The 11,021-nt window shown below is 35.8% G+C and overlaps 3 protein-coding genes across 4 annotated transcripts; 2 read left to right on the top strand and 1 right to left on the bottom strand.

Moving 5' to 3' along the window:
- Positions 1-2,495: 2,495 nt before the first annotated feature.
- Positions 2,496-4,455, top strand: LOC121203573 (cytochrome P450 CYP82D47). Its single transcript, XM_041091020.1, has 2 exons — positions 2,496-3,482; positions 3,562-4,455. Exons 1-2 carry the CDS (start codon positions 2,511-2,513, stop codon positions 4,180-4,182), a joined length of 1,593 nt encoding a protein of 530 aa, XP_040946954.1. The 5' UTR covers positions 2,496-2,510; the 3' UTR covers positions 4,183-4,455.
- Positions 4,456-5,033: 578 nt separating this feature from the next.
- LOC107898700 (xanthotoxin 5-hydroxylase CYP82C4) lies at positions 5,034-6,995 on the top strand. The gene is made up of 2 exons (XM_016824222.2): positions 5,034-6,171; positions 6,245-6,995. Exons 1-2 carry the CDS (start codon positions 5,146-5,148, stop codon positions 6,866-6,868), a joined length of 1,650 nt encoding a protein of 549 aa, XP_016679711.2. The 5' UTR covers positions 5,034-5,145; the 3' UTR covers positions 6,869-6,995.
- Positions 6,931-10,958, bottom strand: LOC107898699 (extra-large guanine nucleotide-binding protein 1). Of its 2 annotated transcripts, none has more exons than XM_016824221.2 (8): positions 9,434-10,958; positions 9,208-9,345; positions 9,005-9,109; positions 8,759-8,923; positions 8,458-8,635; positions 8,023-8,264; positions 7,747-7,907; positions 6,931-7,650 (listed from the first exon to the last, which is right to left on the bottom strand). In XM_016824221.2, the coding sequence occupies exons 1-8, from the start codon at positions 10,388-10,390 to the stop codon at positions 7,062-7,064; spliced, it is 2,535 nt and encodes an 844-aa protein (XP_016679710.2). In that variant the 5' UTR covers positions 10,391-10,958; the 3' UTR covers positions 6,931-7,061. The 2 variants fall into 2 exon arrangements, with proteins under 2 accessions (XP_016679710.2, XP_016679708.2); XM_016824219.2 differs by having other exon boundaries at positions 6,931-7,653; positions 9,434-10,929.
- Between the last annotated feature and the right edge of the window lie 63 nt (positions 10,959-11,021).

Below are 11,021 nucleotides of genomic sequence, written 5' to 3'. Positions count from 1 at the left end.
TTGAATTTTCTACTACTAATGCATTTAATTTTTTCTATTTTTTCAACCTTTGTTCTATTTTTTTTTTGAAGAGTTGGAGCTACAAAATGCAATCTCTAAAGTAAAAAAAATCAAATGTTAAATTCCCAATTCTCTATGCAAGTCTTGAGTAGAATTTTTGAGTTTGTTAACATACACATCAATTACAATCACAGTCTTCATCAAAGTAGCCTAAAAAATATTATTAAGAATATTTTAATAAAGTTTAAGATAATTCAATAATATCTAATATAAGTTTTCAAGTCCTTCAATCCATTCTTCTCAATTCAAGGAATTCGATTTGTTTAATCCTAATCGATCCAATCTGTAATGATTTGCTTCTCCAAATGACCATGTTTTAAATATGAGCCAACACTTATCCACAAGATCAACAATGTTATAGCCCAACTGTTTTTTGTTTCAAAAGATTGTCGATTTCAAATAACACAAGTTATGAAACCTAGACAATTTCAAGTACAATTGTAACCATCCGGTGGCACAGAATGAGAGTGATAATGAGGAAGAACTAGATAATTTATTTGTGTGGAGGTGAAGGGATGAAGTATATCATATTATCATGATTGCTTTCTGCTTTTATTTAAACCGAGCCTTTAAGTAGGAGACGGTCTTCTCATGCCTAGCTATTTCTGGCTCCACATGTTCAAGTAATCTTTGATCACACGTCGAGCTCGAGCTAGCAGTACCAAGAATAGCTTCGCCTTCACCAGTCGACTATTGCTGCTGCATGTTTTCCTTCATGCCACGTATTATAATATGTCAACTCAAGAGTTATATTCTCGTCCGCTGCCAATTTTTGACTGTCCAGACCAATTTGTTCTTATTCTAGATATTTTTTAGCTAAGGCCATCATGATTGAGGCTGTAAATTTATTTCATGCACCGACAATTTTAAGTTTGTTATATTATAGGTAATTATTTGAATTAATGGTGTAATAAATATTATATTTTTAAATTTATTATATTATGGATAATTATTTGATATAAGTGAATTTTAAGTTTATTATATTATGAGTAATTTATATAATTAATTTTTTTTTTAAAAATTACTGCACCTTACAATATACTTGATAAAAAGATTCCCCCAATCGGCTCCGTTAAAAAGTATAACATTTAAATAATTCACATGACAAGTCAATTTTTGGCTTTAAATAGCCTCATGGCTACATGATGATAGAGAGAGCTCAAGCAAAGTTGGGAAGCTCTTGGCAAGGAAGAGAGGAGAAAGAAAGAGAAGCTCTTGATGGTATTATATCTTTTACCTTATAAGTTATTTTGATTTCAGTTTTATTTGTATATCTTTGTAAGGTTTTCTTAATTACAAAAAAAAAAAGAAAAAAAAGTTTCGGGTAAAAGTATCAAGTAGGCTATTGTATATTACTTCTTTTACTCAACAAAATGAATAAATTGATCTATTTTCATTAGATTAAAGAGTAAAATGGCCTTTTTTGTTAAAGATTTCATCTATTTCTATTAAAATTGGTGTGACTAACATGGACTAATTTACTCACTTTTTGAATAGATGAGACATAATCCAATTCAATTTTTAGTACAAGAACCTCTATAGTACTTTTACCAATGATTTAAGTTTGATTATGTGATTTTTAGTTTTTCTTGTTCGTATATATATATATATTCATTATTATGGATATTTGATGATTTAGATATTTTAGTTTTTGTATGCTTTAATATTAGATGATTTCTGTAATTTTATATAAAAATATAAAAAAAAGTTAGATTGAATAATATTAAAAGGATTAAAAAAAAATTAAAAAGAGACATTAGTTTCACGAAAAAAATAGGAATAACAGAAAAGTGAATATTTTACCCTAGATCCTTAAACGTTTTTGCTTGTTGTTTTTTAGTCCTCAAAATTATCATATTTTTCTCAAATACTTTTCAAGTTGATTTTTTATTTTCATCCGAAAAAGAGTTGTGAAAGAGATCCATTAACTTTTATTTAGAATAAAAAATTGTAATAATTAAAGAAAAGTATGATAAATTTATTGTTTTACTTTTGAACTAAAATTTTATTATTATGTGCATAAGTAAAAATATGGTTGCCTAATGTATCAATTCTCGATAAAAATCAAATGCTGGTAAAAGTATTATGGAGATTTTGTACTAGGAGTTAGATTGCATTTTGCCATTTCTATTAAAAAATAGATAAATTAGTCCTTGTACATTAGATTAAAAAATAAATTGGTCTTATTTGTTAAAAATTTCATCTATTTATACGGTTAAAAACCGACGTGGATGATAGATAACCAACAATGATGTGTGGCATGCTATATGTACCTCATGTTGATGCATATGGATCCATTTTTAACTATTGAAATGGATAGAATTTTTAACAAAAAAAATCAGTTTGCCCTTTGATTTAATATACATAAACTAATTTGCTCATATTTTGAGCAAAATGGGTAAAATATAATCTGACCCAAGGGAAATTTTGTTTAGATAAAATAAACCATTATGATTGGCCCTTCATGCAGCAAATTGGTTCATTTCATTGAAACACACGCTGTGGAATTTCAAGAACAGCTCCATTTTGCACTTGCTTTCACCATAACTATTGCCATATTAGTGGTCACCATCCTTGTTAAAGGCAACAAGAGACAAAAGAGGAGGCCCCCAGAGCCAGATGGGGCATTACCTTTTATTGGTCATCTTCATCTTTTTGGAAAAAACCAGCTGCTACACAGGATATTTGCAGACATGGCTGACAAGCATGGACCGGCCTTCTTGATCCGTCTCGGGGTTCGTCGAGCACTTGTGGTGAATAACTGGGAAGTTGCAAAAGAATGTTTCACGACCAACGATAAGGTCTTCTCCACACGTCCAAAGTCCATAGCTGTAAAGTATATGGGATATGACTATAAGATGTTAGGTTTCGCTCCTTACGGACCTTATTGGCGTAATATGAGGAGTCTAGCAATGGTTGAGCTCCTCTCTATTCGTCGGCTCGAGTTACTCAAGCATGTTCGTGACAATGAAATCGGTAGCTTTATAAAGGAATTGTATGAGCAATCGGTGAAAAACGGAGGCGTTGCTCTTTTAGAAATGAAGGAGAGAATTGGTGACTTAGCAACCAACATTATAGTCCGGATGGTTGCTGGCAAAAGATATCATGGTACTAGCGAGGAATCGAGACGATTCCAAAAGGCCTTGAGTGATTTCTTTTATCTTGCAGGGTTGTTTTTGGCCTCAGATACGATTCCTTTTCTCGGTTGGCTTGATGTTGTGATGGGGAACATAGGCAAAATAAAGAGGACAGCAAAGGAATTGGATTTTGCAATAGGAAGCTGGGTAAACGAGCATCGCGAACGGAGGCTCGACAAAGGCATCGAAGGGAACCAAGATTTCATTGATGCCATGTTGTCTATCATGGATGAAAACAATGTACCAATTCAAGAGGCTGATGTTACCATTAAAGCTAATTGCCTGGTATGTTATATATTGTTAAGTAGAATCATGTAGTTTATAGGCTATAGCATTATTTTTGATTGGGAAATGGTGATTGTAGACTCTTGCCTTGGGTGGCATCGATACAAACGTGTCCACACTTTCATGGGCGATCTCCTTGCTATTGAATAACCGCCATGTTCTAAAGAAGGCTCAAGAAGAACTTGACATCCATGTCGGGAAGCAACGACAAGTGGAAGAATCAGACATAGCTAACTTGGTATACCTACAAGCCATTATCAAGGAAACATTGCGGTTATACCCAGCGACGCCAGTATCGGTAGCAAGAGAAGCTATGGATGACTGCACCGTAGCCGGTTTCCACATTCCGGCAGGCACTCAACTGTTGCTTAACCTGTGGAAGCTACACCGTGACCCCGGAATTTGGCATAAGCCATTAGATTTCCTCCCTGAGAGATTCCTCAGTGACCATGCTAACATTGATGTGAGGGGTCAAAAATTTGAGCTTATACCATTTGGTGCTGGTAGAAGGATTTGTCCTGGTATCACTTTCGCCCTTCATTTCCAACACTTAGCTTTGGCTCGACTGCTTCATGGATTCGAATGGGGAACGGTCTCGGATAAAAGCGTCGACATGAGTGAAAGGCCCGGAATAATTGTTCCTAAAGCTACACCATTAGAGATTACTCTTACACCAAAGTTACCTTCTGAATGTTATTAGTAAGCTTGCGTCCAATAATGAGGTCCCACGAATAAAATTACGAATTTAGAAGGTAAGTGTGTATTTAAAATAACTTATAATTAATAACACTACTTATGTATGTATGTAATTAAAATAAAAAATTAGTTTAACTTGTGTGTTTGCCTGATAGTTAAAGTGTTCATCGCCCTAGGTATGGTCTGGGTTTGAGTCATGTTAATCTCATTGTTATTAGGACTTTATCCTATTCTTGTAACTCAGCAAAATAAAAAATAAAAAAATTGTTTAAACTAATTTGTATTCTCATAAGATACTTGTATCAATTGTGTATATTCAATTCATAATATTTTTATAACATTAGTTTTCTTTTTTAAATTTAATAAATATTTCAAAAAAATCATGAATAAATTGAAAAAGTAATGTAATTACAAAATTATTATAAAAATATTTAACTAATTTAAAATCAGGTCCTTAATTTTAAAAACATTTAATATTAAAATAATACAAAAATTCATCATAGATTGAATAATAATATTAATATATCATAATTTAAATAAAATTATTAATAATTTAGGTTATATTATATATATTGATAAATTAGTTTGTTCTAATGTTAAAATTGTTAAAATTTGATTTTTATATATTTTTATTTATTATTACCCTACTTTAATCTATGATTTTAATTAACTCTTATAATATTTAAAAAAATATAACCCAAAAACAAAACCCCCATGTTTTCGACATGCACGACATCTAAAGCAGTACTCAGTTAGGTATAGGACCACTTATTTTCTTAGATTGCTGTATACAGCTCCACTTTTTGATTTTTTTGGTTAGGGAAGACCACTATGATTGGATAAGGCTATTGGAAGTAAATGATATGGTAGCAATCGGACCACTTGTTTTTTTAAGATTACTTGGTCCAGTAAGGCCTGAACAGATCCTTCCAATTTTGATTTTATTCTAGATATTTTATTTTAGTTGATGCTTGGCATTTCTTGCAAACAAGGCTTGCCATTATTTAGAAGCAATTACTGTGGTTCTTGCAAATTGGTTCATTACACCATGGAATTGTCCGAACAATTTCAGGAACAACTCCTTTTGGCACTTCCTTTCACAATAATTATCACCATATTAGGGATCATCATCCTTGTTAATGGCAACAAGCAACAGCAGAGGAGACCCCCTGAGCCTGTTGGGGCATTACCTTTTATTGGTCACCTTCATCTTCTTGGAAAAAGCCAGTTGCTACATAGAAAATTTGCAGACATGGCTGATGAGCATGGGCCAGCCTTCGTGATCCGTCTTGGGGTTCATCGAGCACTTGTGGTAAGTAATTGGGAAATTGCAAAAGAATGTTTTACGACCAACGATAAGGTCTTCCCTACACGTCCGAAATCGTTAGCCGTAAAGTATATGGGGTATGACCATAAGATGTTAGGCTTTGCTCCTTACGGACCATATTGGCGTAGTATGAGGAAACTAGCAACGGTTGAGCTCCTCTCTAGTCGTCGGCTTGAGTTACTCAAGCATGTTCACGACACCGAAATCAGTAGTTTTATAAAGGAATTGTATGAACAATCGGTGAAAAACGGAGGCAGTGCTGTTTTGGAAATGAAGGAGAGAATTGGTGACTTAGCAACCAATATTATAGTTCGGATGATTGCTGGGAAAAGATATTGCGGTATCAAAGAAAGTTGTAGCGAGGAATCAAGGCGATGGCAAAAGGCCTTGGGTGATTTCTTTTATCTTACAGGGTTGTTCTTGGTCTCGGATGCGATTCCTTTTCTCGGTTGTCTTGATGTTGTGATAGGGACCATAGGCAAAATAAAGAGGACAGCAAAGGAGTTGGATTTTGTACTCGGAAATTGGGTAAACGAGCATCGTGAAAGGAGGCTCAATAAAGGCATCGAAGGGAACCAAGATTTTGTTGATGTCATGTTATCTATCATGGATGAAAATAATGTTCCAACACAAGAGGCTGATGTTACCATTAAAGCTACTTGCCTGGTATGTTTTACTGTTAAGTAGAATCATGTAATGTAACTTATAGCATCATCTTTGATTGAAATGGTGATTTCAGAGTCTTGTCCTTGGTGGCGTCGATACAAACGTGGTCACACTTACATGGGCGATCTCCCTGCTATTGAATAACCGTCATGTGCTAAAGAAGGCTCAAGAAGAACTCGATATCCATGTCGGAAATCAACAGCAAGTGGAAGAATCGGACATAGCTAACTTGGTATACCTCCAAGCCATTATCAAGGAAACATTGCGGTTATACCCAGCAACGCCCATATTGGTACCGAGAGAAGCTATGGAGGACTGCACAGTAGCTGGTTTCCACATTCCAGCAGGCACTCGACTGTTGGTTAACCTGTGGAAGCTGCAGCGTGACCCCAGAATTTGGCATAAACCGTTAGATTTTCTCCCTGAGAGATTCCTCAGTGACCATGCTAACATAGATGTAAGGGGTCAAAATTTTGTGCTTATACCATTTGGTGCTGGTAGAAGGATTTGTCCTGGTATCACTTTCGCGCTTCATTTCCAGCACTTAACTTTGGCTCGACTGCTTCACGGATTCAAATGGGGAACGGTCTCAGATAAAGCCGTTGACATGAGTGAAAGCCCTGGAATGACTGTTCCTAAAGCTACACCATTACAGGTTACTATTACACCAAAGTTACGTTCCATGCTCTATAGGTAACTGGTGCAAGCAGCATATAGCTTTGCTCACAATTTATTTTAGTGGAATACATATAAGATTCATTAGAAGAACAAATCATATATTGCTTCACAATTGAGTTCTATGCAAAGAATCAGTTTTTTTCCTACATCTAATTTCAATGGGGTTCTACAATTTTACAGTTTAAAGACCAAAAAAAAAAAAAAAGAATGATTCATGAGGTTGAGCTTGCCTCAATATCCGTAGACGACAACTCATTGTTAACTAAGCTATTCTCGGTTTCGTTCCATTTAAGAATGTGCCTGCAGTATCTTAAAGCTTCATCAACAGAATCAGGCTCCAAGCCGGTAACCATTGAAACGAACAACTTACGGTCAGTAAGAGAGTTGAACAATCTCTTGAACTTCACCGCGATGTAATGGAAGGCACTGAACGAGAGTGAAGTGTGATTATTTCTATTATTGCTGTGGTTGTTATAGTAATTATGACTGATAACTGGATTGAAGTCATTGAACCATTCACATCGAGTTAGAGGAACCTGCTCGATCTTTTCCTCGAGCAGGTCAGCTTTGTTGAGTATTAGAAGGAAATTCTTTTTCTCGAAGGTTGGATGGGTGATTACGGTTTCAAAAAGTTGCTTGCTTGCCATCATTTTGTTTGTGAGAACCCCATTACTGTCTAGTGAAAACTCATCGTAGTCGGTCAATGAGACACAAAACAGGACAATGTCGACATCTTCAAACATTTCCACCCACTTACAGTTCTCCCCAAGGCTACTGGGATGCAATCTAATAAGCTGGTAGCTGCTGATTCAAAGCAAGAAAAGCTAAACAAGATAAATATGATGTTGAAATTGTAATAATGCACCGATCAGTTCCTCGGGGTTGAATAAAACTAACCTTGATGATGGATCATGCTGATAACCATCGATAGAAACTTCTCGTTCTATGGAGGGAAAAGAGAATTCTGTGCAAGAGAGTCCATTCGATGATGTAATTCCCTCAGCATACAAAATATCCATGTCGGATGGCTCATAGTCCATCCTTGAGATCTCAACAGCCTGCGAAGAAGGTTATTTTAAACTATTAGAGTTACAAAGAAACCTTAACGCAAAAAGTCGAAAGGGAAACTGGAAGTTGGAACATTGGATATTACTATTGAACAAGCAGGCTTACCCGTTCTAGGAAATAAGTAGCAATTCGAGGCAGCATTTCTAGTTCATGTCTCCGGTTATACGTGGCCTGAAAAGCCACATCATTCCACAGCTCCCCTATGAATGGTGCATATTCACGAGTAGCAGCAGGGAAGATGACTTCCAAATTGCCGGACACCATCACTTGAACAAGCCAATCTGAAAAAGCTTTCAGTCTCGGGGAAAGGGAATATTTTGTTTTGCCATCAACCTGGCTCGTACCGCCTGTAGTCAACAACAAAGCTCAAAACCTACTCCCGAATAAAATAAATTATTCTATGACAATTTCATCTAGACAATTATATTACAGGAAAGCTAAACACAATCCATTAAGGACGTAAACTCATCAGAATGGCAAACTCAATCGTTAAAGACTTGCAAAAGTGTGATTATATAGAATAAATCACTATTATTGTACCTGAAGAACCAGATCCATCAGCAGTCTGCTTTTTTCTATTCTCAAGTAATATTTCTTCTTCAAGTCGTTCCCGTCCCTCGAGCAATATAGCAAGATAACCATACAAATTTCTTTGGATAATCAATTTGATACTTTGGCGTTCATTTTCGGTGAAAGGAATATTATACAGAATCTTGGCCTGAAATAAGGTAGTAACAAATTCAGCAATCCGTAAGACAAGCCTATTCCACATTTCCAGTTTCATAAAACCGAACGTAGGGAAAAGATTGATTGAAATACATTGCCTCAAGTGGTATATTACCTGCTTATATATTGTACTTGTGCCGGATTTTTTATAGCCAACTAGAAGAATTTTGGGAAGTAGTTGCTGCTCTAGAGTTGGCTGGTTGACATCCTCTCCGGCAGGATTCACGGTATTAGGAGGAACCGGAAAAGATAAGAGAGCGCAAAAGATCTTGATTCCCATCTGAAAATAAGTTACATCCGTGTTAATACTGGTACAGGATATAACGAAAAATAGTTATGCCTACGTAATATGCAAATATACCTTGTTCCAAATCGGCCCCTTTATATTATTCTGACCCTCTTCCTGGTAGGATCCGTCGGCACTTAACCAAAAGCTAGGATTTCCTTCACAATGAACTCCGGCTAACTGCAAATATTTAATGGAATGTCATTGATTGAACTTACATTACATGTCTATAAAAACATTAATTTAAAAGAACTCAATATCATGAAGAGCACAACAACCTGCAGCAACCATAGCTCTTTCTTAGTAATGATTCGATTATTTATGATTATGTTCGTATCTCCATTGCTAGCATTAGCCTTGATGTGACCCCCAACATTCAGCTGTGCAGTAATAATCTGGCACGGTCCATGCCCTTCCTGATTTTCAACAGAGCAATAGTTCAATTACTAATGGAAGAGAATGGTAGTTATATCATGTAAAAGAAGAGCAAAGTTCGGTTATTACCTTTCCCCAAAAGCCGGATAATTTATCGTACCAATAGTATCCCGGTTTTAGCTTCTCCGGTGGGTTTAGGCACATCTGCAATACCTGCAACTCATCTTGACACAAAGGCTCCCCATTCACAATAACAAGCTCAGGTGGTAACTGGTTAGCTTCACAAGTTTTCTCAGACCTCATTACCCTTTTAACTTCGAACTCACTGAGTAACTGCTTGAGTAAGCGAGAAGTTCTTCCAAGACTTCCTCGTTTCGACTCATTTATCTTCCCACCTATGCATGTAACACATTTCCGTCCCTCTGGCATCGACCCCATCATTCTTAATACACACTTATAACAATACTTAGCATTACAAACAATGCAGACCTCCTTTTTGGTAAACCGGTTTCCCTTTAAACACCTATAACATGTCCCTTTTTTGCCATTCCTTACAACAGGTTGTACATCATAGGTGATGCTTTTGATCTCCGAATACTCGGACTCTTCGGTAGAACACGATTCAGGTTCAACGAAAGTTACAACAGACGGTTTTCTCACATGACAAGGAGTCTCATTGTTAAAGTCAGAAACTTCCTGAATTTCACAACTTCCTCTTCCACAAATTCCATCATCAATTCTCTTACTTAATGAATCCAAACTATCAACTTTAATCGATAAACCGGCACAAACAATGGATTTTCGAGCCAAGCTAGGTTCAGAACCAATTTTTTTACCTTTTTGGTTCACTAGATTGGTCTTTACAATAGGCTGGATAACAGGCAATGAAATATCATTCAAAGAAAAGGAAGATGAAACTTCGGCAGCAGTCGGAAGGCCATCGATGTCGACCGGAACTAATTTAGGGATATCAAAAGTGATCGGAGGACCATGATACTCAATAGCAAAAGAGTATTCAACATTTATATCATCATCTATAGGAGTTGATTTCTCAACAGGAAGGATTTTTCGTAAAAGGGCAGCCATAGTTTCTACCAAAATCCCCAAATTCCAAAAAAATAAACTTTAAAACACTCACATAAACCCTCTAAATATATCTCAACAATCCATCAAAAACCAAAAGAATTAAACTTTAAAACACAAAAACAAAACCCATTAATCCCCAAATCGACAATTTGCTAATAACACTTTCAAACAATCAAAAGAAAGCAAATTTATTTCCTTATATTTCTGGGAAAATACTAAGCAAACAATAAAGAAGAATGAAAAATGGTGAGTCTTCTCTAACCAGTAAACGATAGAGACCGGAGAGGCGACTGTGAGACATTATCGGTCTTAAATTATCTCAAGTTTACTGCTTTTTTTCCACGTCAACACGCTTATGAAGAACCTGCCGGGAAACAACGAATGTTGAAGAAGTCAGACCATGGCCATGGCCTGCGTCAGCCAACAACCATCACTGTTATGTTTTGGACCTTTTGGTCAATAACGAAAAGAGTAATTAAGAATTAAACGTGGATAAACGACCATTACCGGCTGCTAATTGGTTTAATGGTTTTTGGGTTTAGATGAAATTCGGAATTAGTTTGACTTTTTTATGTTTGGATTACGAGAAAATTAAAGTAATTGAAAGGAGATTTTTTTTTTTGGTCATTAA

The sequence above is a fragment of the Gossypium hirsutum genome, chromosome D04, assembly GCF_007990345.1.
Source record: "Gossypium hirsutum isolate 1008001.06 chromosome D04, Gossypium_hirsutum_v2.1, whole genome shotgun sequence".
NCBI classification, from domain to species: Eukaryota; Viridiplantae; Streptophyta; class Magnoliopsida; order Malvales; family Malvaceae; genus Gossypium; species Gossypium hirsutum.
This window is presented reverse-complemented; position numbering and strand designations above follow the sequence as displayed.